Source organism: Macrobrachium rosenbergii, chromosome 2 (assembly GCF_040412425.1).
Source record: "Macrobrachium rosenbergii isolate ZJJX-2024 chromosome 2, ASM4041242v1, whole genome shotgun sequence".
NCBI classification, from domain to species: Eukaryota; Metazoa; Arthropoda; class Malacostraca; order Decapoda; family Palaemonidae; genus Macrobrachium; species Macrobrachium rosenbergii.
The window spans coordinates 61361771-61386986 of NC_089742.1; the positions used below are offsets into that span (position 1 = coordinate 61361771).

A 25216-nucleotide genomic window follows, 5' to 3' on the forward strand; every position below is an offset into this window, starting at 1 on the left:
TGTCATTGGGTCTGGGTCTGCTATTAGGCAGGAAGTATTTTCTTAATACAAGCCTATTCAGGTTCTATTCTAAGCTCATGATCTTAGATGGTGACCACTTACATTATTTTCATTACATGAATTTAGAGGACCTACTAATGTTCAGGGGTAGAATTCTCCTAGTTTTCAACGTCTCTATTTAAGTCTTTAATAGCATAAGAATGATGTTTATTTCTCTGTTATTATTTCATCAGCTGACACGGGACCTCTGATCCGAAAAAGGATTTTGACAAAGGAAAATCTATTTCTGGAGAGAGGGGCCTGTGTCACCCGGTGACCCACCCTGTTTTTCATTCTCTTCCTCCCATGGTAAACATCATTCTAGTGGGGTGGGTGCTAACATGGAATGCGACTAGTGTTGCCTTGTATACAGTCCGCGAGTAGTGCATGGGCTTGTATCGCACCTCTCGTTGGGACTTTGACATTGGGAATCTCTATAGATAAGGTTCCGTGTTTTTGTAGTTCACCCTTTTCCATACACGACTCCATCTAGTGGAGCTCGCTCTGGGGTAGTAACTCAGTATTTCATTTAGCTTTCTGGTATCTAGCAACGGAATTACCTAGAAATAAGTGCTGAATGGACTTTTTCACCAGGTGACACGTGCCCCTCTCCAGAAATAGATTTTTCCTTTGTCAAAATCCTTTATATATATATATATTATATATATATAATTATATTTATCAGTGCAAAGTTTTTTCATAGCAAAAATTCATTAATATATGCTATCAATGTAATGTTTTCTCCATAACCTATAGAAAATAGCATATGTTATCTATAAAAATAGTAGGCTGTATGTTACCAGTGCAAAAATTTTTTCATAAACTATAAAAATACTGTAAGTGCCCTAATGAGGTTAGGCCAGGACATTGTGTATTCTAGGAAAGGTTTGTTCCCATCACTCTACACTCCCCCAAAGTTTTCTTCATAACCTATATATGTAACCAAGCCTACACAAGTGATGAGTCAGACAACTCACTGCAGTAAAATCAAGCTTGCTGGTCTTATATAATTATTAAAATTATTTTGAAAAATAGTAATCACTAATTAGAATATCACTAATCACTATTTTGAATATCACTAATATAGGAAAACAAATCCCTTACCCACTGTAGATCTGGGAGTTCTGGCATTGTTGCTATCCCAGGCGAGACACTTCCCATTTGCTTTTGCTTCCGTACCTCTTTTAACCCACTTCCGACACGCAATCATTGAAGTTTCTCCTTCATAAGGGTGGTACTTCTCTTGCTTATGGCAATGGAATTGAGTGAATGCACTACACGGTAAGAAAATCCGAAAAGGCAATGCGTCACAAAGCACTAGGATATCACTTGGACCAGAACTGCACAAATCGAAATGGTTTATTGGTGAAACCTGACACTCTGTTAGGAACTGTTACCTACTTATATATTTTTATATTTCTGAAAATACACAGTAAAAATATGTCAAGAAATATAAAAGATTATATGTATACAGTGGACCCCTGCTTATTTGCTGTTGAGCAGTTGTGGATTCAGTTATTCGCGGATTTTTCTGTGACGCATACAGGCGGTCTCGTTTATGACGGGGGTTTCTGTTTTTATGCCACGTCTTAAACCAAAAAATTGTCAGAAATTGTCAAAAATCCTAAGAAAACCTTACTTTTAATGCTTTGGGTGTACTGTATTGAAAATGATGTAAATTGCATTTTTATTGAATTTTTCATAAAAAAAACCTCCAAATTTTTATTATTCTGCCATTTTGGAGCCATATTTTCTCCGTCGGATCGGCGCATGATGCATCGTAACCCTGGAACATGCGTCGTAAACCGGGAAATAATTTCTGATGAATATATTTGAAAAGTCATAACCTCGGAACGTTGTAAGCCGGACCTGTTGTAAACCCGGGACTGACTGTATTTTCAATAAATTGCAGAAAATTTGGTAATGCACGGATGTGTTCATCGAAAAATATTCACTGCTTGCTGTATTTTCACATTATTTTTGTGACAAAATACATTTTTTATTATAAAAATTTTTGTCACAATTATAACATAAAAATAGGCAGTTATAAGCATTTTTAGAGGGGTATTTTGTGTTCCAGCTATTAAAATACAGTTATAAGCATTTTTAGAGGGAGTTCCAATATATCGCGGATTTTCGGTATTCACGGGGATGTGTGGTATGCCTAACCCCCACAAATACGGGGGTTGTCCACTGTATTAGTTGGCATGGTACATTTGTGGTACGACTAATATTGTATTTTTTTAGAGAAAGAGTCAATTTTTATCATAGATAATGTGTATTTTAGTAGGAAAGTAAAGTATATTTCTCACTTCCACCTAAAAAGTCATACAGAAATTTTGCGACAATTGTTGCTCCTTGCTGCTCACAGGCCAGTAAATATGGTGAACAAATATGTAAAAAAACCTGCCTAAAAAAAATTTTAGGCTATAATATTTCAGGACGTGTGTTTAGACATATATCAGTCCAAAACTGTAAAAACTAAAAATCGATAATTCCTGGAAATTTGGCAATCAGTGTGCGCCCCTTAACGAGAGTCTTTAGATAGGGATCTGACCTTTAAGATTGTTTTCTTGTTTGCCTTGGCATCAGCGAAGAGCGTAGCATCGGCAAAGAGAGTAGGCGAGCTTCATGGCCTTTCCATCAATGTTAAACACTTGGGGATGGGGATCTGTTTGTCCCAGAATTCGTAGTAAAGACACGGACTCCATCGGTCCCTGACTCCAGATTCAAGTCCTTTTCGATCCCCTGCCTAGATGACACTGTTGTTTGGTGATCGAGATGAGATGCCGCACTGTCCAGATAGGGTGCTGCGGTAATGTCTTAAGAGGAATCGTCATCTCGCTTTTTTAGTACTGGCTTGACCAAGAAAGAGGTTTCCAAGAACATGATTTCTTTCTGTCTTCATGAGACATTCATGCAGGCGTACTCCTCATCTGACGAGGTAGATGGGAATATGATCGGGCGAAAGCTCACAAAGTTAGGGGCATCAGTCCGTCCCTCGCATCCCGGAAGAACCTGTCAGTTCTGCAGGTGTTTTGGGCGGGGATGTTGTCCCGACAAACCACTCTCACATCTTTTTACCTTCGGGACGTTGCCCACAGGTCTTTGGACATGTTTTCCTTGGGTCCTGTGGTGGCTGCTCAACAATTTGTGTAACTCACCTGGATCCTCTAGAGGGACAGGTAGCATCTCGCCTAAGATAAGCAAGAGAGAATGTGAGTGACTGGTTCCCTCCCTTTTCTCTTTTACCTTTCTAGTAGGTCAGAGATTCAGGTAGTGAGCCATCACATGCTGGATGGGCGTGTCATGCAGGAGGGTCTAGATAACTGAGTATCCTGTCTATAAATTATTATAGATTGTTAGATGCAAGTGCTCCCCTTCTCTCTAGCAAGGGAAGAGAGGGGCAGTTGGTAATAAAACAAACATGTTGGTTTTTATTAGCTCTTTTACTATCTCCAACATTATGGGTTCATCTAAGCCTTTTTTGAAATCGTAATGACGCAAACTCATCCCATATGTTCAACGTGCTAGGGGTACAGGATTCCTTCCTCAACTCTTCGAGAGCAGGAAGAGATTCCCAGGTGAGTAGAAATTCCAGTCGGTTCTGAGATTTACCAAGACTCTACCCTCCAGTGGTTAAGTCTCATATGTAAAGACTGAAGGTTTGTACATATTTGTGTAGGAACAAATAGATTTTAAAAGTAATTTGTATTTTTCCTAACATACAAACCTGAAGGTCTTTACATTTATCGTCCACCTCAGCCACCCCTCAGTCTGGTACCTGGGCTGAAAGGCAAAGTGGAGTGCAGACCGACAAGTGGGCGGGCTTTCCCCCCTACCATTGGGAGTTAACGACTTTGTTTGAAAGTTAAACAGCCATTCCAGCTTGCGTTCGCAAGCTAAATCCTATATAAAGACCAGGTTTGTATGTTGGGAAAAATACAAATTACTTTGAAAATTTGCTGTTTTGGGGTTGTTGGATTTCTCAACCTTGGCAAAGGTTTGCAGTTCTGGATCATACATCTTTTAAGTTTTTCATTTTATATTTTCAGTATAAACATCTCTACTCATAAATTCATCTGTTTTCACTCTAAACTTACAATGTTGCTCAAGAGAAAGTTGTACATTGTACACCCTTGCATACCTAGTTCCTTGTAAATGGGGTCTGTACTCATAATTGTATTTTTGTCAACTTTTTTGGAAGGTGTTTCTAAGTCCTGCCTTTCAGGTAGCCAATATCTGTAAAAATAATTATTGCAAAAATTATCTAGCTGATTTACTGAAAATAATTTTAAATTAATTTTTTCTTTCTTTACATACCTAGTTGATTTTGCCTAAATTTGATCAAATTCATTCATTTGTTTTTTGTATCTTTATTGGAAGAAAGTGCAGATAAGGAACAAGCCCAACAATTAGTGTTTTGGCTTAATAATTTTCTTCCTACATCATTTTGAAAGATTTTTTTTTTCTCATTAACATAGAAATAAAGCATTCCATACTTTAGCTTTCATAATAGTTTAGTTGCAATACTCTGAAATGGAAAATTAAAGGAAAAAGTAATATGGTACTGTACATATAAACTTGTGGACCACCCAGATCCAGTCCTAACTTTCTAGTACGTGCATTATTCTAATATTCTACTGTGTAGAATAAGCAAATAATAAAGTGTATTATTTATTTTACAGAGTGGTCCTAGTGAACCTCAAGGACCTTGTGCCTGGGAAATTAAACAGTTCTTGCAATGTGCCCAAACGCAGTCAGATGTTTCTGTATGTGAAGGCTTTAATGAAGCATTAAGGCAGTGCAAAGCACAGCACCAGAATCGTAAGTTTTCTTGAATTTTTGTAAATTTCACAAAACTTGCTAGGGATATTAATTGCCAGGCGCTAATCTTAGAGACAGTTGCCGTGGTGTGGGGGTAAGACATAATGCATGCAAATTCTTCTAAATGGAATAGCCAAAACATAAGCAGCAGTGCAGTAATAGAATCTTAATGTCAATTGCTCATGTAGTTTGATATCAGTATTGTAACTTTTATTAAATGTTCAGGCCTCTGAATACCATAGACAGGCCAGTATGTATTTCCACTTGAGTACTGACTTTTGCCCTTCATATAAGCAACTTACCAAGTAATTACATAGCTAACGTTTCTAACTTGCGTGACAACTTTTTAAAATTCGCAGTAGTGCTGCTTCTGTTTTGTGTAGGTGACAGGCCCCACCCACTATCGGAGAACTCGGGAAACAACCTGACAGGTAAGCCAGTTTGTTTCTGCCGGCCAGATGTACACATCAGCCATTTATGCAGTTTTTTTTTTTTTTTTTTTTTTTTTTTTTTTTTTTTCACAAATTTTGGTGGAGTACAATTACTTTGTTTTGGTAGCCAGCAAGCTTTTGATAAGTTATTATCCTTTTTCTTAGTATTTCCCTAGTTTTTTCCTGAATTATGTCCGATTCTAGCAGGTCCAGTACTCACTATTGCAGCGAAGGCTGTAAAACTAGGCTCACAAAAGTTTATGACCCTCATTTGATCTGTAGTAGATGTAGGGGGCAAGAGTGTAGCATGGAGAAAACTTGCAATGAGTGTTCCTCATGGTATATTAAACAATGGAAGATTTTGAAGTCTCACTTAGACAAATTAGAGAGAGATAGTAAGAAGAAAGCAGCTTCTAGAGCCAAGAGAAATTCCCTTAGTGTAGAAGCTACACCTAAACCTAGTTCACAGGTTAGTCATATTGCTCTCCCTGCTACTCCTATTCCGGCTGTTTCTCCTATTCTTTACCCTCGTACTATTCACCCTCCTACTCCCGTGCCTGGCTCCCTTGCTTCCAACCCTGATGCCATCTCCAGTCGTGAATCCAGGTTTGATAAGAAAATTAACCTGGCAGTCTCTCTGTAAGCTTTTGAGCATGCTTCAAGTTGAAGTGTTTCTCTCCGAGAGAAGTAGTGCATTGATCTTGCATGTGGATGTATGGGTGGCAATGAGTTTGGAGTGTTCACTGCAGTCCTTTGGGATCATACGGGTTTGCACAGTGCATTCTTTCCTTGGTCAGCCAACTTGGGTGATAGGGAAACACGCTGACTCTTCCCCAGTGATCTTTCAGGATCACACAGGAAAGGGTTTGTGTGGCCCATTTGCACTGCTTGTTAGGTTCCCAAGTACTTGGTCTTGAATTGAGTTTTCGGGGATTGACGAGTCGTGTTCCTAGTACTTCCATGGTTGGATGCCATTGTGGCAGGGTAGCATTTCACCTCCTCTTGCTGTGGCTCCACAGGGCCATTAGAGAAGGTCTAGGACAAGTCGGTTGTGCGGATCGGGCACTATAAGTAGGTCCAATCTAAGGCTCAGGTTGCTCAGCAGTGACAGGTATTGTGTAATTTTCCATTGCCTCTTACTGTCCTCTTTCAATACTTTATAGAGTGGAGGAAGAAGAAGGCTACTATGTCAGGCTCTCCTTTCAAGAAGTCTTGATAGGCTTCTGGCATTTGATTCTTGTCTGAGGAAGAGAACTGATTTGGCTCACACTGATGGTGCCATTATACCTGTGGTTTTGCATATGGGTGCAACAATTACCCCAGGACCATCCAATCCCAGGGATACCAGTCTGGTCAAGGCTCTTGGACCTCTGGCTGGGACCCCCCTGCTGCTACCCTTGCTTCATGCATGGGTGCAACCACTATCCAGGCTGACCGGTCCAGTGAAGGCTCTTGGACCACTGGTCTGGGACCCCCTGCCCCTACCTATATTCCATGCTCGGGTGCAACTGCTACCCAGAGCTCCCTGGAACCTAGGGGTACCAGTCTTGCGTAGCTGGCCAGGCTATCTGGGCTGGCCAAGTTACCCTTGGGCTGGCCAAGTTACCCTTACTACAGTACCAGTATGGGATCTTTGGCTTGCAGGGGTCCAGAGAAGTGATAGGGCTTGTGTGGTCTTGTCATCCATACTTAGTAAGGGGTGATTCCCCCTTCCTTCCTTGCTTTCCTATAGAAGTTTCGTCTTCAAGGAAGGTTTTGGCATGATCATGGATAGCTCTTGCCTACGTTTTAGTGACTGAGTACGATCTTCATGATCTGTGGGTTTGTTGTCAACTTAGTTTTGATGACTGTTCACAGCCTTGTTCATGTGGCAAAGGCCTTGCCTCTACTAGATGGGGCAAGGGTCCAGGGACCGTTCCCCTTTTTCTTCGGAGGCTTCTGAGAGGCAGGGGCTTGATAAGCATCGGGGTTAGGATAGGAAGCTTTTGCATTTTTTCACAAGGAAGTATGTACTTGTATCGGTCGTAGAATAGGGTTATATGCCCAAGTGTGGAACAATCCTGTGGGGTTTTTGACGGGCCTCCTCCTACAGGAAGGGTGTCTCAGGTTTTCAGCTCCTGGAATGGTCCTGAGGGTCCTGTACACCAGGATTTGGATACCAAGGTGCAGGGGCTGCTTTTCCTATAGGCCATCAAGCTTGGTTGCAAGCCGGATGGCCTTGGGGAAATACCTGGGCATTATCTACAGTTTTTTCTTTGCCATCGTAAGAGCTTAGGCTCTAGCATAGTTGCCTTGATTATGTCTTACTACTGGTGTTTTGAGCCATATGATTTTGCCTGTATCTGTACAGGGGATTCACTTAGAGCTAGTCCTGCACGGTTAGCTTCTTTCTATGCCCGAATCATCGAAAGAAGGATTCTTTATCTTGGTAAGTGCAAAACCAATAACACAATAAACTTGAGTCTCTCTCTTAACCATGTTTTAATCTATCGTTAAACCATCTTCAAGCGAGGAGTCTCTCTCTCTCTCTCTCTCTCTCTCTCTCTCTCTCTCTCTCTCTCTCTCTCTCTCTCTCTCTCTCTCTCTCATATGTGAAGGTAATGGCTTAGAGTTGCCTACTATGCATGTTTTAGGCAGTCTTTGTGCAGGATCTTTGATCCTTTGCTGTAGAAAAATGTGGCACTTACTGTGGGGTAGATGTCTTGAAGGAGGAGCCTGTATTCAAAATGTTCTTGTCTAGGGGTAGTCTTTGTCAATACCTTGGCCCACTGGACAACTTCCTGCAGGCTGTTTTTGCATGTGTTGGGGATGGGAACGGGCTACCTTGTTGTCTTTGAGTCCCTGAGCAAAATTTTGCCACTGAGCCGGCGTTGGCACTGAGGATCGGTCCAGCTTTGGTGTCCACCTCAATCCTTTGTGAATGAAGTAGAGGCTGCAGGAAATGCCAGTCCATTTCCTTTCCTTATTCTTGGCTCTCAGTAGGACCTCACCCTTAGTAGGGGTGTATTAGATGCTGAAGATTGGTGCTAGAAGTCAAGGGCAAGCAACTTCTCATTTTTTAGGGACTAAAAGGATGGGTATTATGTAAATACACAAATATATTAATTGTTTCAGAAATACCTCAGCTTTACTCTGGGAGGAAGGTCTTTTGTTCAGGACTTTCAGTCACCTCCCTGCAAGGTCTGATGAAGAGTCTACATTGGTGTCAAACTTGCACTTTTTCATGGGAGGCATAACAAATGTATTCGGGTATTGGTTTGTCATAGTGAACTTGTTGCAGTTTTGGCCATAGGACAACTTCTTTCTCAAGTTTATCCCCCATCCCTGCCAGAGTGAGCACCTGGGCTGCTGATTTACAGCAGCAATGAGAGTCTTTCCTTAGGATTATTGCATTAGCAAACTCAGGGAGGTTGTGCACAAGTTCTTGTTGTATCAGGGACAATTTGCTTGATGATGTCACTGTTCTTTAGTTCCATTGTTGTCCTTGTAGAGATGGGTTCCGAGGGCAACTTTTTTTCCTCTTGTGACTTACAGTCTCAAGAAGTTATGTCTTTAAGGAACTGAGACTATGGCAGGATGACAGGAACTGTACATGGGAGTGGCACTAGGTTCTTTCACCCCAGGGATGCTTTTGTGGTCAGACGCATCCAATGAGGGGTAGAAGTACACCTGGGCATTGCTCAGTGGTAAGTCTCACTTTAGGGCTGATGGCCAGATACCTTCTGACACCAGCTCTACCATCAAGGGTAGGTAACAGGGACCTATGGTAGCTAAACACCTGTATAGTGAAGAACTTAAGAGATTTCCAGGCCCCAAACTTACACCTGGCTACCATTCAGCACAACAAATAACTCTAGAGTTTCTATCTTCTCCTTGCTTGCTTTGGTTTAAGCATGGAGGACCTTATGTCTTTATCACCATTTTGCCTTTTAGTACGTAATCAATAGCAGGTTAACTTCTTTTCTCTGGCAAAATCTAGTACTTCCCATGTGTCCATGCCAATACCCGGATATGCTAGCTCTGTGGTTCGAGGCCCTAAGAGATAATCCTCTCTGGTTAAATTTTGGATTCAATTGCTCGCAGTTTGGTATATTCAGGTGTTGAGAGTTCTGGCACTTCATGCATGGATATTCTCCAGCTTCTTCCCCGACGAGAGGTTCTCTTTTTGCTCTCCATAGGAGTTCTAAGATACTTCGTTTCTTGAGCGGCCATCTACAAAACTAGAATTCTCTCTAATTATTGGTATTGGAGATAGGGTTGCTGTGAAAGCTTCTTTCTGCCCCAGCTTTTGGAAGGCATGGCCAGTGTTTAACCAGGGTTTGATTTTAGTAGCTCTCTCCTTTTTGAGGGAGATCTTTTGTACTCCTGAGAAGCTATAACAGTCTTTCTTTCTTGGGGATTCAAACCCAGGAGGGTCACGACTCTCACCTTTAGGAGTTTGACTCATAGTCTGTATGAGACTTTTTGGGGGTTGTCAGACATAGATAGGTCTGAACCCAGAGACTGCCTCATTTAGCCCAAACATTGGTCTAGGTATAGGCAAGTTGTGCGGGCTCTCATATGTATGGCATGCTAGAGGATGGAGACCTGTTTATTTAGAATTGTCCCAAATTTTGTAATGCAATTCAGAATTGACAGTCACATCAGTTTGAATCTCCCTTGTCCTCACTGAAGAACTCAGTAGTGACTCTTCAGAGATATAACTGAGTTTTGTTTGAGTGCTGCGGTACTGTCTTGAAGGACCTTGACACCTCAGATTTGTATGCCAACAACTTGTTGGTTAGTACTAAGAGTTAAGGAGTTTTCCAAGTACACTATGTTTTCTGGCTCTGTAAGTTGATCTGTGGGCATTGTCTCTTCCAGTTTGGAGGGAAAATTGCACCTCAGACGAGAGCTCATGATATTACGGGCCTCATGCAGGCCTCACCCTATACTTTGCACTAAGTGGGAACTTGTCGGCTCTCAGATATCATGTGCGGGAAGGTGATTGGGTGTGATCTCCTGCACGATGTTTTACCTGTGGAATGTTGCCCACTGGCCTCGGACATGCTTTCCATAGACCATTGGTAGCTGCCCGACAGGTTGATAGCAAGCCCAGCTCTCTCTGGGACAAGTAGCATCTCGTCCAGGTATCCAGTTATGCTTCTTGGGGATGCTGAAGAGTGGTGGCAAATAAAGGTGTCTTTCTCTATGGTCCCCTTTCAAAAGGGGGACTGGTTTTTAGAAAAAACTGGAGGGGGAGGTTGAGACCATCTCTATCCTAGTCCATTGAAAATTATACTGTGTCCTCCAAGGGTAGGACTTCCACATGTTATGTTGTAGAAGACAACCCCAACCATGCAAGTCATATGGGCTCTACCTCTTCCCTTCCTTGTAACATGCAATCCAGGAGTTGATTTTCTTTCCCTGGTAGGAGTGTCTTGTCCACTGTGAAAGGGGTGCTGATGCTATTGTTGTCCTTTGTTCTGTTGTTGGAGGGGTCCTTTAGTAGTGACTGGAGGCTTGTACGGCTCTGATACACACCAAGCTTTCTTAGGCTAAGGAAGAGGAAACTCTCAAGGGTATTGTTTCCCAGATTCCCATTTTTCAAGAACAGTATATATTGTGCAGTTCTCTTGTCGGGCTCATTCAGTGAGTTGTGCAACAATAGACTCTTCAAAAAGGATCCCAACAGATAGTGGAAGAAAGCAATAGGGAGGTTACATTGGGGAGCGAAATGTTGGAGCCCACCAATGCCTCCTTTCAAGCCTTAGGCAACACTCCAGAAAGTTGTAGATGCTCCCTATAGGGTCCACATGAGTGTTTTGACTACTGCAGTGAACATTGTTTTGGAAGAACACTGGAAGTTCTTTAATAGGTGGAGTCTGGCATAAAATTCAGCTATGGCTGTCCTGAGAATTTCTCGTAGGGGTCCTAAATTGCTGGGTGGCCATGTCCAGTGGGAGCTTTTTCCTCTTATGAGGGAGGAAAAATGTTACTCATTCCTTTGTAGCACTATCAGATACTGGGAAGGTGGAGACAAATGGCTTTATTTCTGCCATTACTCTTGTTTCCCAGTCATCACAAAATTCTGAAATTCCGTCTTCACATGATTGATTGTTTCAAAAGTGAGGTTACTGGTTCTGTAAAATTGTTGTTGTACTATATTTTCCATTAAACTGGAGAAAGGTTGCTTCTGTTGAGCTTTCATTACTATTTTATTAGGCAGCATAACCATCTCATTCAGTGGTTTCTGAATTCCTATTGAAGAGGGACCAAGTGCCCTTTTGTATGGGGAAAGGCTGCTCTGTCTTGAAGTTCAAGTTCAATATGCTCAATCTCAATCAGTTTTCCTTTCATTAATGAGGTATTTTCCATCTGTGAAAGGATGCATATTGAGATGTCTCGCCAAGGGTTATCAGTATCATTCTCAGGAGTAGATATTGGTACCCGCACTACATTCTGATTTGAGGTTTTATTCAGTTATCAGTAGGAGCTCTGAGAGGGAGTAGGCTTCCTCTTATTATCCATTCTGATTTCAACGGGGATCTAGACAACTGATTCAACTTCAGTTTGGGCTTAGGTTTTTTTTATTACCCTGTTCCCATGACTTTAGATTTTTGTTAAGAAGACTAGCTCTGCCTGGGCAGACTATGCAGCCTCTCAGTCCTTTAATTTAAAGGATGAGAAATTTTTATATATCACACCAAATTCCATATCCAGGACAGACTTGAATTCCTCTAGGGAATCATGGAGGATAGCATCTCTATGCTGATGCTCAGTAGCATGTGAGTTCTCAAAGGAGTTACACTCTCATGGGATCATCCTTGATACTGCTCATGGTTTCCTGTAAATTCTGAATGTACTCACACTTCCTGGATAAGAGAATTCAAAGGAAGGGGACCCAAGCCTCTGACTTGTTATATAGATGGGTATCTAACAGTCAGACTACTGGGCTAAAATACAATGCAAAGATTCATTGCATAGGATGAAGTTAAAGATCTATATCTGTTCAGATAACAAACTAAGGTAGCGACCTGGATGTGTTTATCGTTCCTCTCTCCAGGAAGTGTGACCAGGTGCGCTGAACCTCCAGTCGGTTCAAGACACTCTTATCTCCCACCAAAAGTGAGTCTATCCTAATGTTGAGACCTAGGTTTGTTCCGCATATGAAGAAATAACAGATTTTAACATTAATTTGTATTTTTCATAGCTAATTTATATTTTTCTTAGCAAACAAACGTGCGGTCTTAACATCTACTGCCCACCTCTAGCCACCCCTCTTTTAGTTAACCCTGGGCTGGAAGAAAACTAAATACATCACGGGGTTGGAGATTAGGTCGCTGTCCGCTTCCTCCCTCATCTCTGTGACTGAAGCCAGATGTCACCAATTCCTTTTATAAACAATTCGTATTGTTTTTTACCGGTTTCCAGCTGGCGCCAGAAGATTTATCATAATGGTAAGACTGCAGGTTTGTTAGCTATGAAAAATACAAGTTAATTTAGAAATTTGTCATTTTTCCGTCAGAGAAGCCTGCATGAACTGATGAGCCAAGGCAGTCATATTACCACTGCCTGGCAGTACTGTATAGAAAGTACAGCAGACTGAATTTCATATTAGGGAAGCTTGCATGAGCTGATGAGCCAAGGCAGTTGTATCATCACTGCCTGGCAGTCTGGAAAGTACAGCAAGTAGAATTTTCCTATCAGGGAAGCCTGCATGAACTGATTAGGCCAAGGCAGTCATATCACCACTGCCTGGCAGCATAGAAAGTACAGCAAGCAGAATTTCCTATCAGGGAAGCCTGCATGAACTGATGAGCCAAGGGAGTTGTATCATCATTGCCTGGCAGCATAGAAAGTACAGCAAGCAGAATTTTCCTATCAGGGAAGCCTGCATGAACTGATTGAGTCAAGGCAGTTGTATCACCACTGAGCCGAGGCAGTCATATTATCATTGCCTGGCAGTATAGAAAGTACAGCAAGCAGGATTTATCTATCAGGGAAGCCTGCATGAGCTGCTTGAGCCAGGGCAGTTGGTTGTATCACCACTGTTGGCAGTATAAAAGTCAAGGATGAATCACTTTGAGGGCAAACAATGGCTACCAAAAAAAAGTTTTTCCTACATCAAAACCTGTTTTATTGATTATAATGGGTTTTAGAAGTGTTATATAATCTGGCTTGTCATAGTGGTTGTTTTATCAGCCTCATTTCCGTTAATGCCTTCATGAGCAGGAATTCAATATATTTGTGCATTTTTACCATCTTCATATATGTGAAGTGAAAATTTAATTTGTTGTGCAATGGTATTTTTTTTGTAATATGGAATTGTTCTTATAGCACTAATAGTGTCACTGAAAATCACAAATTTCTGCTGTGGAGACAGCAGCACTGTTATTGCAGGGAAAATTGGTGTGTTATGTTGTTTGATATGACTGCAAATCCCATGCCTTACAAAGAGTTGGATCAATCAGCGATATTCAATGTGACCCTTTACATCTTATATGCTGTTTATAATGTTCTGGGGGTATATCTACTGTTTGGGTTATATGGCTGCAAGTCCCACGCCTAACGAGTTGGAACAATCAGTGGGTATTGCATAGTGTTAACTTTTATGCCATTTATGTTGTTTATGATGTTCTGGAGTATGTACAAGTTCATATTTTATTTATAATCCAAGTAGAGGTAGTTCCATTATTATTACTGTTTGTTGACTCAGTCAGTCTGTTGAGTTTTCATTGAGAATGGTGGTGGATGATTTTGTATATCTTTGATCAAAGTTTTTTGTTGGTGAATTACCTACTTTATTTTTACTGCACTGTGCCCTATTACTAAATCACAATGAAGAGGTAAGAGGTGGTTCACCACATTCAGCTTGCAAAGAAGAGTATTGTTAAGATTTAAAAGCAGTATATATTCTGAGTTCCTCCGAATTAGATACAGATTTTTCGAAGTTGTATCTGAGGCTGAACTGTATAGCTAACATCTGTAGTCTAGAAAAGACATAACAGTTACTGTTTATGGCAATGTCAGAGCTGTTCTGTCATCTCCCTAATTTATCAGTTAATTTCTTTACTAAATTTAATCCATTTTTGCATTTGGCTTTTATCTAGGTTATACAGGTTTTACAGTTTAGGTGTGTCAGAGATTTGACGTAAGGTAGTATTTGATGATCTCTATTCTTCAAGTCAGTCTTTTCATTTTTTTCACTGTACATTTTTATAAAACATAACTGCTGTGGTCTTTTCTGTCGATTATTGGAAACTTCCAGATGAGGCCTATGTGTCTGTTTTTACTATTGCATTATTGGTGGAATGTTCAACATGTTGTTCAAGTGATGCTGCGTAATACATAGCAAAATTGTCCCTGCAAATACTTTGAATTTTGACTGGTAGTTTACTACTGATGTCAGGGTACTATTAAGAATTCTTCCCTGTGGAGGGCGAGATGGGAATGTGACCGGGTTAGCTGCTGCAGCTGCCAACTCAAAATGCTGGTCAGGTTACACCAAAGGCTGATGTGGCAACACTGGAACCAAAGATCCTGGTACAGGTAAGGGGAGAGCAACAGGGCTGGCAACTGTCAAGGTGGATGACATGGGAACGCGAGCGGACAGGAAATGGGACAATAGGCCACTGAAGGTTGGTACTCCAGGGAGGTCTAGAGAAGTCCAGATGCCAGCCATCTTCTGAGCTCTGATCCTGAAATAGAACAAGATGGTGCTGCCTCTTCCCTCCAGGGGGAGTGTGAAAGTTTTTCTAGCCTAACCTGTCCAAAAATGCTACAGTTATGCTATCTACCCACCAGTTCACCCATCCAAAAATGCTACAATTATGCAATCCACCCACCTGTTCACAGTGTTCTTTTATTACATAATCCAGCTTACAACTACAAAAACCACAAAACAGACTTACAACCCAAAATTAACAGCCTAACCATCAGAGAGCTCTCTCTACCGCACCACACTGTATTCAACACTCCCGCCTGCATTTGTTTACATTTTGCTCCCTCCTGCCATTTTCGTCCTATGACATCACTTCCGATGACATCACAAGAAGAACAGATACTTTTAAACATAAACAATGCTTTGCTATAAAAACATCTTATAAAATTAAATGTGATTTTTATACATTTTGTAATGCCCATAACATTTCACTAATGCAGAAAACAAAAATAAAATAATAATGATTAACTTCCAAAACTAACATACAATCACAGTTCTCCCTCCCCTCCAACCTCTTTTTATATTAATCTCCTCGAATCTCCATTAATTCTTTTACCCTCTATGTAATTTCTAATACTTTCCCCTTAAATAAAATAATAATGATTAACTTCCAAAACTAACATACAATCACAGTTCTCCCTCCCCTCCAACCTCTTTTTTTATCCTAATCTCCTCGAATCTCCATTATTCTCCAATTCTTTACCCTCTATGTAATTTCTAATACTTTCCCCTGAAACTCCAGCTTTAATCAGTGCATCAGCACAGTGGAGTGATGGTTTGAGAGAGAAAGAAAAAGAGGAAGTAAAAAAGTTACTAACAGACTTAATCACAAGTTGTGAGGTATGTAAAAGATACAAAAGAAACCCAGCTAAACCAGTAGTGGGATTTTCTTGGAGTAAAACATTTAATGAAGTTTCAGCAATGGATGTGGGAGAGATAGAAGAGAGAAAGTTCTTGGTAATGGCAGATATGGCAACGAAGTATTGTCAGGCTTTTTAGATAAAAGACAAGAAATCAGAAACTAGACAAGTAGAAGGATGGACTATATTGTCTTGCAGGAAAAAGATCAAGCAAATCTTGTGCTGATTCATATAATGTAGAAGACTCACAGTCAGGTGACAAGGAATGGGTTAACTCAAGAGATTATAGTTATGTAGAAAAAATTGAAGATAGAATCACGCTTTGCTACCACTTGAAGGTTTTTCTAGCCTAACCCGTCCAAAAATGCTACAATTATGCGATCCACCCACCTGTTCACGTTGTTGTTCTTTTATTATATAATCCAGCTTATGACTAAAAGAACCAAAAACTAGACTTACAACCCAAAATTAACAACATAACCATCAGAGAGCTCTCTCGACCACACCACACTGTATTCAACACTCCCGCCTGCATTTGTTTACATTTTGCCCCCCCCCCCATTTTCATCCTATGATGTCACTTCCTATGACTTACAACAAGAACAGATACTTTTAAACATAAGGAATGCTTTGCTATAAAAACATCTTGTAAAATTAAACGTGCTTTTTATGCATTTCGTAACGTCCATACCATTTCACTAATGCAGAAAATAAAAATAAAATAATAATGATTAACTTCTAAAACTAACGTATAATCAGGGTCACCCCCGAGAGATTGGGGCCAGCCAGAGAGATAATATCTCCTGACCTCTCTCCCGAAACTTCCAAAGTCGAAGCTATGGGCGAATGGGAAGGGGTACAATCTTCCAAGGAAGAAGCAGCAGTTGGAGGAAGATTTGGCATAGAAGGAACCAGGAGACTGAGAAGCGGCCATTGAAGGGGGAAAAACCCCTTCCAAGATGGTGCCTCCTTCCTCCCCTGATGCTTCTTGGCAAAAATCCTCCACTGCTCAGGAGGCCAAAAATGACATTCGGAGAGGGGAAGGGAGCGAGCCTTCTACCCCTCATGAAGATGGGGCAAAAAAGATGATAGGAACCGTAGACAGGAACTCCCACTGGTCCTGGAGAGCAAGTCAGGACCAAACGCACTGTCAAAGATCTTGCAACATCAACCTCTGTGTTGAGGGAGGGGAGGGAAAACTTGCTATGTTTAGGCAAGAAGTATCCTCGTACGACTGAATACGAAACCCTCGCCTGGAAACACAAAAACTGCTTTGTCTCAGTCCTCTTAATCTACACAACATCTGAAAGACTAATACATTACCATTACAACATTCCAAGAAATTGTGTAGTCAAAAATAAAAAACTGTTCATGAAAAAGCATATCAGAACAAAGAGGGTAAGAAGGTCAAAGAGGGAAGTTCTTAAATACGAGGTTGAGAGATGCCATAAAATTGAACAGTTGGCAGTCGAGAGTTGGATCTATCCCTCCAACTCTCCATAGATATGTGATATAAAAGAAAACAGAATGCACAAAACAAACACCAAGGAGATAGGTGTTGGGTTTGCGTAAATACGAAAAGGCAACAAAAAAGTAAGTAAAAATATTTAATGAGAAAGGCTCCAAAACTTATACAGGCTAAAACAAGTAAATATGGCTACGTAGCAAGACTAAGCGAATATATCATAGAAAAACATGTTGAAATGTTTTAGTGTATCAATATACGCAAAGCGTAAACAAAAAATATAAACAATGTATTATAAAAACAAATATATTAAAACAGAAGAGAAAGTCGAATAGCAGGTCAGAGAAAGAAACGCACATCAAGATGAGGTGGTGGCCAAAAGAAAACTGCATAGAATTAAATGCGCACTGACTTGGTGGGCGGTGCTTCCACCCCCTACCCTAAGTAGCTGTTACCATAACCACCTTGCACAAGTTTAACGGCCAGATTTCTGGCTCGCTGGAAGTTAATCCCATATGTAAAGTCCTCAGGTTTGTATGTTAGGAAAAGTGCAAATTACTTGAAAAATTTATCATGTCTGTTAGAAAGTTTTCAATGACAATTGGCAGGTGGTCACAAATTGTTTTTCAGTAATGTTTTGACGGTGTGGGTGTACGGGTTTGCAGTAGTACACTCAGCACAGTGGTCAACCAGACATACTCCAGGGTGATGGATGTATGACAGACAAGTTCGGTTTCGCATCCATGATTCAATTCTTGTGCTTACAACTTCCTGTCGTTTTGCCTGATTTGCCGGGAGATCAACAATACCTCCAAACTAAGTTCCAACAACTTGTGTTTGGTTCCTGCTCAGTCAAGAAGTGGTGTCTGGGAGCTCCATTTCTTTTGATGTAGTTACACTCCTCTTGTGAGGAGTGGAGATTTAAGCAGTAGCTGCCGCTACTGTAATTACCAGTTGATCCATGAACCAAGATTATTTTGTGAATCTTAAGACAGTTTCTGGAGTCTGTATCCAAATAGGCACTCCTTTGATAGTAACGACACCAAGGTGGTGCCTTAGTTTTACTATCCTCCTCCAGAGACTTTTCATTCATAGGAACGTTAACCAGGGTGGCAGTCTCTTACACTTCCTTTCTTGGGACTTGAGCACAGTTCTTTTTCGACTTTCAAGAGTCTCAAGATCCAAGATAGACACTCCTCAGTGTGATAGTAATGAGACCACGGTGGTGCTATGGTCAACAAAAGGTCCTAGTGTCCTTTCATCTGCTCTATTGTAGTGCAAATACGTGAGCAGACAGACAAACATTCAGTGCAGTGACCAACCATACATCCCAAGCAAGGTGGAAGTCATTACAACATTTATTCACTGAAGTCAGGAGATAAGGACAGTTGATCTTGGCACCTTGACTTCCAGATTCGTTCAGCCTCTAAAGAAGCTTGATCATAGTCCTTCTTTCTTGACTTACTGAAGTTGGCACTGTTCTGTTCTGTCTTCTCGCAGCTTTGAATAAAGTTAGACATCTTTGGTACCCATTTACATCTGGAAGCTTATGCCTTTTGTCATTCTACATGTTTCGAAAGTGTTCAGTGAGATAGATCATTCGACTGTCTTGGTCCTGTGGTGCCAATGACAGTATGACATCCATGTTGCCTCCATAAAGACTAGACTTTCAACCCAAAGCTAACGACTCATTCATTACCCTCGAGTTTGCCGAGAAACGGTCTCCAGATTGTACTCTTGACTAGTGAGATGATCAAATGAGCGTACCCTGCAACTTCTTGGTGAACATCAGTACATTTCAGACCAGATCTTTCGAGGCCAGGGGCATCGGTCTGTCTGTCGCATTCAGGAGGAACCTGTCAGTCGAGAACTAGGATGGAATGTAATCGTGCAGATCACATTCATCTCCTTTTTCCTTAGGATGTTGTCCATAGGTCCTTGGACTCCTTTTCCTTGGATCCTATGGTGGATGCTCAACAAGTCATTTAGTTCACCCAGCTCCTGAGGGACAGTGGCCGCTAGGAGAAGGTGTGTATGGGACTGGCTTCCTCCCTCTTCCAGTGGGCAGAGGAACAGTGAACAAGCTGTCACATGCTGGACTGGCGTACACACAGGTGATCTTGATTACTAAGTATCCTATCTATAAGCTAACTATTAGGGTCAGTACTGTAGATGCAAATCCTTCCTTCTCTCTAGCAAGGGGAGGGAGGGACTGACTATGAGCAAACCAGTTGGTTAATCTTATCTTAGATTTATAGTCTCCAACACTGGGTGTTCATCCAAACCTTTTTGAATCAAGGATATCACATTCCTTTAATTCGAAATGCCCAAAAGTCTGATGACTGAACATCTCTCTTGTTCAATAGATGAGAGGTATGGTCTTCCTTTGCTCTTTCATGACCAGGAAGAGAGTACCCAGGTGAGCTGAACTACCAGTCAGTCAGAGATTTACTCTGAATCCTCCCTCCAAAAGCAAGTCTCCCATATGTAATGACCGAGGGTTTGTATTTGTGTAGGAACAAATGACAAATATTTAAAGTAATGTGTATTTTAACTAACATTCAAACCTGAGGTCTTTACATTATGGGACCACCTCTTACCACCCCTCATTCTTTTACCTGGGCCAAAAGGTAAACTGCGTAGAACTAAACGTATACTGACTGGGTGGGTGGTGCTTCTGCCTCTACCATTGGCAACTGTTGCCATAACCAACCTTGCAAAAGTTTAACGGCTGGACTTCCAGCTCGCTGAAAGTTAATCCCATATGTAAAGACCTCAGGTTTGTATTTTAAGAAAAATACAAATTACTTAAAAAATTTGTCATATTGTTATTGTTATAAATGTGGTGTGATCTTCCAGAGGAATAGTAAATCTGTAGTATCCCCAATGTTCTGGGAGACAAATTGGGTTGCTGTCAGTATCCTTTTTATGTGCCATACAAGTCATGAATTCATCATTTTCTGTTGTGCTTTGTATGAGCAACTTTTTAGGGAAATTGGTCTGAAATTGTTTCCCTAAGGCATAATCTTGCCTTAATAACATTCACATTCCACTGGATTATATGGTTACTGACTGTCTTATAAAAGATTGGCGAGATTTTTGTTTTTGTTTATACCATTATCTTTAATTATATATGAGTTATATTTTGTGTTTAGAAATTTATAGAAATTTAATATTTTTAAACAGTTTAGAACAGTAGTGTAACCATTTCAAATAGTGTATTATTCCAAAGTTTAACCTTATTAGCAGTTTCTCTTAGATTTTTTTTTTTTTTTTTTTTTTTTTTTTTAATTTTTGGGGTTTCCCCCTGGATTTTCTTTTTAGTGATTTTCCTTAAGTAATTTATCTATAGAATTTGTATGTTTTTCTGTATAATAATAAAATAGTTGATATACAGGCATCTTTTTTTTGTGAGCTTTTAAGTTTTGTTATTATTTTTTGTTAGGCTGTCTTTCGTTACAAACTTGTTTTTGTTGCAGATCAGTATAGTATGTATTACATATGCATGTGTTGGTCTTGTTTTCTCTTATGAATTTTTGTTGTGTTAAGCACTGGTTGATTACATCTTGCCCTATATATTCAGTTTGCTGTGATTTCTTATTCTTTTGGTACACCTTTTTGACGTTTATTTGTGATCCTGGACTAATTTTGTTTGTTTCTTGATATTGGTTGTTCTTAATTTTTAGTTTTGATTTTGGTTTAACAGATGGATTAGTTTAGTTTCATTATGATCGCTGGTATTCTCTGTCATATTATTAGTGGTCTTTTCTATTATATTGATGTTTAGAAACAGTGTTTTGGTTTTATTTCCTAAACTTCCATTTCTGATAGTATATTATATGAATTTGGGTGTTTATTACTATATCCTTTTTGGATTATCTAATCTTGTACATTGAGTTCTGATTTATGTTTTGCTGTATAATTATTTTGATTTTGGGTACTTTTTGTTTTATGGTTTTGTTTGTACAGTATTTTTTTTTTTTTTTATTCAATAAACCCTCTGACTTTCAGCTCTAGTTTACTTTCTCTTATAGACATTCCAGTTCTAATCTGAAGTGTTTTTAGTTGTGTTGAATATACTGTGTGTATATAGTGCATATGCTGTAGACCTTGTATGGTGATTCTGACCAGAGTTTATGCAAGTTGGGTACCACAGTTTCACTTTGTTGTGTGATCATTTGATCCACAGATATCACATCTGGAGTTGCTGTGGGTTTTATATTTTGTCTTGTTCATATTTAAAGCGATTTTTGCATTGTAAGGCGTTAGGAATATGGTCTTACATCCCAATTTTGACCTAAAATCTGTATTAAAATTGACCTAAAACCTGTATTGAAAATTGTGATCTTGTTATTTCAAATTTGGTTTTTGCTACTTATTTGTTCTGCTTTGAATAGTGGATTTTACATCATTTAAGTCAGATTTTAATATTTGTTTTTGTTTAATCGGAAGAATCCAAAGGGGGAACCAAGGGCATGCTAGAGGTTGAAGTTGTGGATTATTATTCCCATTAGGTAAGGAATAAATTTAATTCACAATGGGTTCCTGCCTCCCATGAGTCCCCTACTAGGGAGAAGCAATATTGCTACCTTTAAAAATGCACCTGCCTAGGGAGACCCACCTGAAAATACACCAAGATTGGACCCATCACTAGGGGCAAGGTTTGACATGATGTCTCTCCATGCTCTGTCACATCATGTTCTCCAAAATTATGGAAGGAGAGGTTTACCCTCCACTTACCATGAAAGATTGAGGGGCAGAATTTTTCAAATAATTTTTGAGTTTTCATCATAAAGTCTGTCTTGATGGGAAAGGAAAATGAAACTGATAATTAGGAGAAAAAAATAATTATTAAAATTTGTAAGGTCAGCAGGTGGGGTGCAAGGCTTCCAGCCTTGATGTCCAATATAAGACTTGTAACTGCTTGAATCTGGAATCTGCATTTTATGTGCAGTACTACCAACCAATTTTGTCTTTTTGAGAGTGACACCATCTTTGGGGATCACTTTCAAGGACATAAAAGAGTGGATTACGAATAATGGGTTTGTTATGAAATAAATTTTATTTTTCTTGGAAGCCTACTTTCTGGCTCTGCAAATTTTTTTTTAATACAAAAGTGGTCATAAACTCTTGTGAATTAAACTGTGCTAATCGTTAACAGTTTTGTACTTGGTGCAGTTTTCTTATTTTAATAATTTATTGTGTTGTGAACTCATCATTACAAATTTTTCCTGTATTATAGCGATTAGCAGAACTGAATTCTTTTTCTGTTTCAGAAATGATAGTTTAGCACTCCGAGAAATAGATTTTTTGAGTGTTCGGAGCAGTTTTCTTATTTTAATAATTTGTTTTGTGAACTTGTAAGTATTATAGCCATGAGCTAAACTTTCATTTTTTATTTGTTGCAGAAATGATGGTTTAGTGTACTCCAAGAAGTGGATTGTAGGAAGTCGTGATGTGTTTTGTATAGAATTGATGATATAAATTGTAACTCGGAAATATGTATGATAGTATAAGTGTCCATATGGTTTGGAGAATGGAATAACCTTGGCTCATATTTTGTTCTTTCAGTCAAAAGTGCCCAGTATGTTGATGTATATGCATACCGGTTGCAATTGTATCATAAATTATATGTTATGCTGATTCTGAGAATCCCTGTTGGGTTTTTTTCCTTTGTACATAATCAGCCATAAAAATATTACATTGTACTTCATAGACCATTGCTGTTTTTAAGTTAAAATTAATATGTAATATAACTGAACTGTTAATAAATATTTTATGTAATGTATAAAAGTGTTTTTGTAAAGTAAAGTGGGTGAAACCACTGTAACTGGGGAGATTATGTTCTATCAATGTATCACGCAAACTACTGTATACAGATTTGTCTAAATTTATGCAAATTAATCACTTTTCATGGGAATAATTTGCTCCAGTTAAAAAAAAGGGCTCACCTCTTCCTTGCCCTACATTGAGAGGGAAGATATTTTAACAAACTATGCTGTTATATCCTTGGCCTTCCAAAATCATTGCTTAAGAAAAGGTTATATATAAAGTCATAAATACAACAATAGTCCACTATATTGTCTAGGTACATTAACACTTGGCAACTACATGAAACTATCTAAATCAAGGCATCTAGAGTATATTACAGTACATATATTCTCCACTAAAGCCAACTACAATATAGCCATTCAGAATAGATAATTCAAAGAGAGGGAATGTGTTTAGATGCCTTACCTAGTTAAATCTTAAAAGAGTAAATGTTGATTGGCACCTAAAATAAAACTGGGATTTAAAAAATTCTCACAACTTATTTAGCAAACGAAAAGTGAAGGGGAGAAAAAATTACAGACCATCTCTCTTGGAATATGTCTTCATTAATTAGCAATCTTTACTACTAAAAATATACATAACTACTGGCTTCTAATAAAAATGCTGCCAACTACCTAAATAGAAAACATTACTTCACAACATAGTTCAGTTTATACTGTAACATATGTGTGTCACTAAATGTTAATATGTTTTTAAATGTTTATTACTGTAATTTGCAATACAGCAAAATACAAAAAAATTTAAAGATAATATGTTCATTTTAATCCAGCAAGCTTAAAGCAGCATTTAGTGATGCTTTGAACTAACTATAGCTATAAAACTAATAATTTATTGCAATAGTTTGTGATAAACCCCAAATCACTACGATCACAAATGTTTGAATACTTCAGATATCGACGATATTCTTGCATAGATATAAGCAACAAATGAGACCAAACCAAAGTCTCATTGCATAGTCTTGTTATTTAATGCACAGTCTGACTGGATGGTATGCTATACAATCTTTTACTACACATGAACCCTAAAAGGGCATAGTACACAAACAAGAACCTGCATGCAAATTCTACTGTACTGTAGCATTGTTACCCAAGCTAAATGTCTTGTAAAATTTTCATTTGATCGGACATGGTAAAGTTATAGGAATGCTTGGACTTTCAGAATAAAGTGCAAGCATACTGTTTGCGACGAGATACCTTTTTGAAAGAAGAAAATAAGGCAACTGCTATTCCTGACAAAAAGAAATATTCTTGATAAAAAATACTTTAACTAAAATGGAGAATAACCACACACTTTGGGTACTGACCTTCAGTTTCTTAAACAGTCTTGTACATGGTGTTTGACACCTGCATACCAGCTTAAAATGCACAAGACACATAACTGTCTGATGATTTGAAGCAATATATTATGGATATTCATACACGGGAAAGAGAATGTACTGAGTAGGCTATGACCACACTAATACCAGTAATGTTATTTATATCTCACACATGACCATAAGGCACATGAGTGTTGAAATCAGACACTGGATAAGACTGCATGACTGCTTTTTTATGTAGGAATATGCTTGAGAAGCTCTATACTATTAATAACACTGTATATTAGTACATAAATGACTTAAAACTTTTTGTTGCTGGCTATAACTCTAACTTTTTACTGCCAAGGTTTTTTACATTAAATCTAGCCTTTCTGTCATTAATGCAGATGTAGCCCACAATTGATTATATATCTACTAAATACTTAGAGGTAAAATCTGTGACAATTTTTAAAAATCTTGCTAATACAGTACAGAATACTGTACATTAAACAAAGTATACTAATAACTGCTTTATATTTTACCAACAATTCAATTAAATACATCATTTTGACTGAAACTTCCTTGTGACTTCTTTAATAATCTTAATATTACGATGTTAATTAACAAATGTTTTGATGTTTGTGTGAGGCATGCACAGTACATTACTAAGTCACACATCTATCAACTGTTTAAGCTTACCAACTTGATTAAGCTACAAGTTTTTTGCTGTTTGGATGTTTTAGTAAGAAGGTTTAACCATAAACA

The 25216-nt window shown here is 39.1% G+C and overlaps 1 protein-coding gene across 1 annotated transcript in view; it reads left to right on the forward strand.

Annotated features, from left to right (window-relative positions):
• Chchd2 (Coiled-coil-helix-coiled-coil-helix domain containing 2) overlaps positions 1–23118 on the forward strand; it is a 34116-nt gene extending 10998 nt beyond the window's left edge. Inside the window, exons 4-5 of the mRNA XM_067119489.1 lie at positions 4728–4866; positions 22734–23118. Coding sequence (XP_066975590.1) covers positions 4728–4866; positions 22734–22747 — 153 coding nt within the window. The 3' untranslated portion in view covers positions 22748–23118. The remainder of the gene's footprint in view (positions 1–4727; positions 4867–22733) is intronic.
• The last annotated feature ends 2098 nt before the right edge of the window (positions 23119–25216 follow it).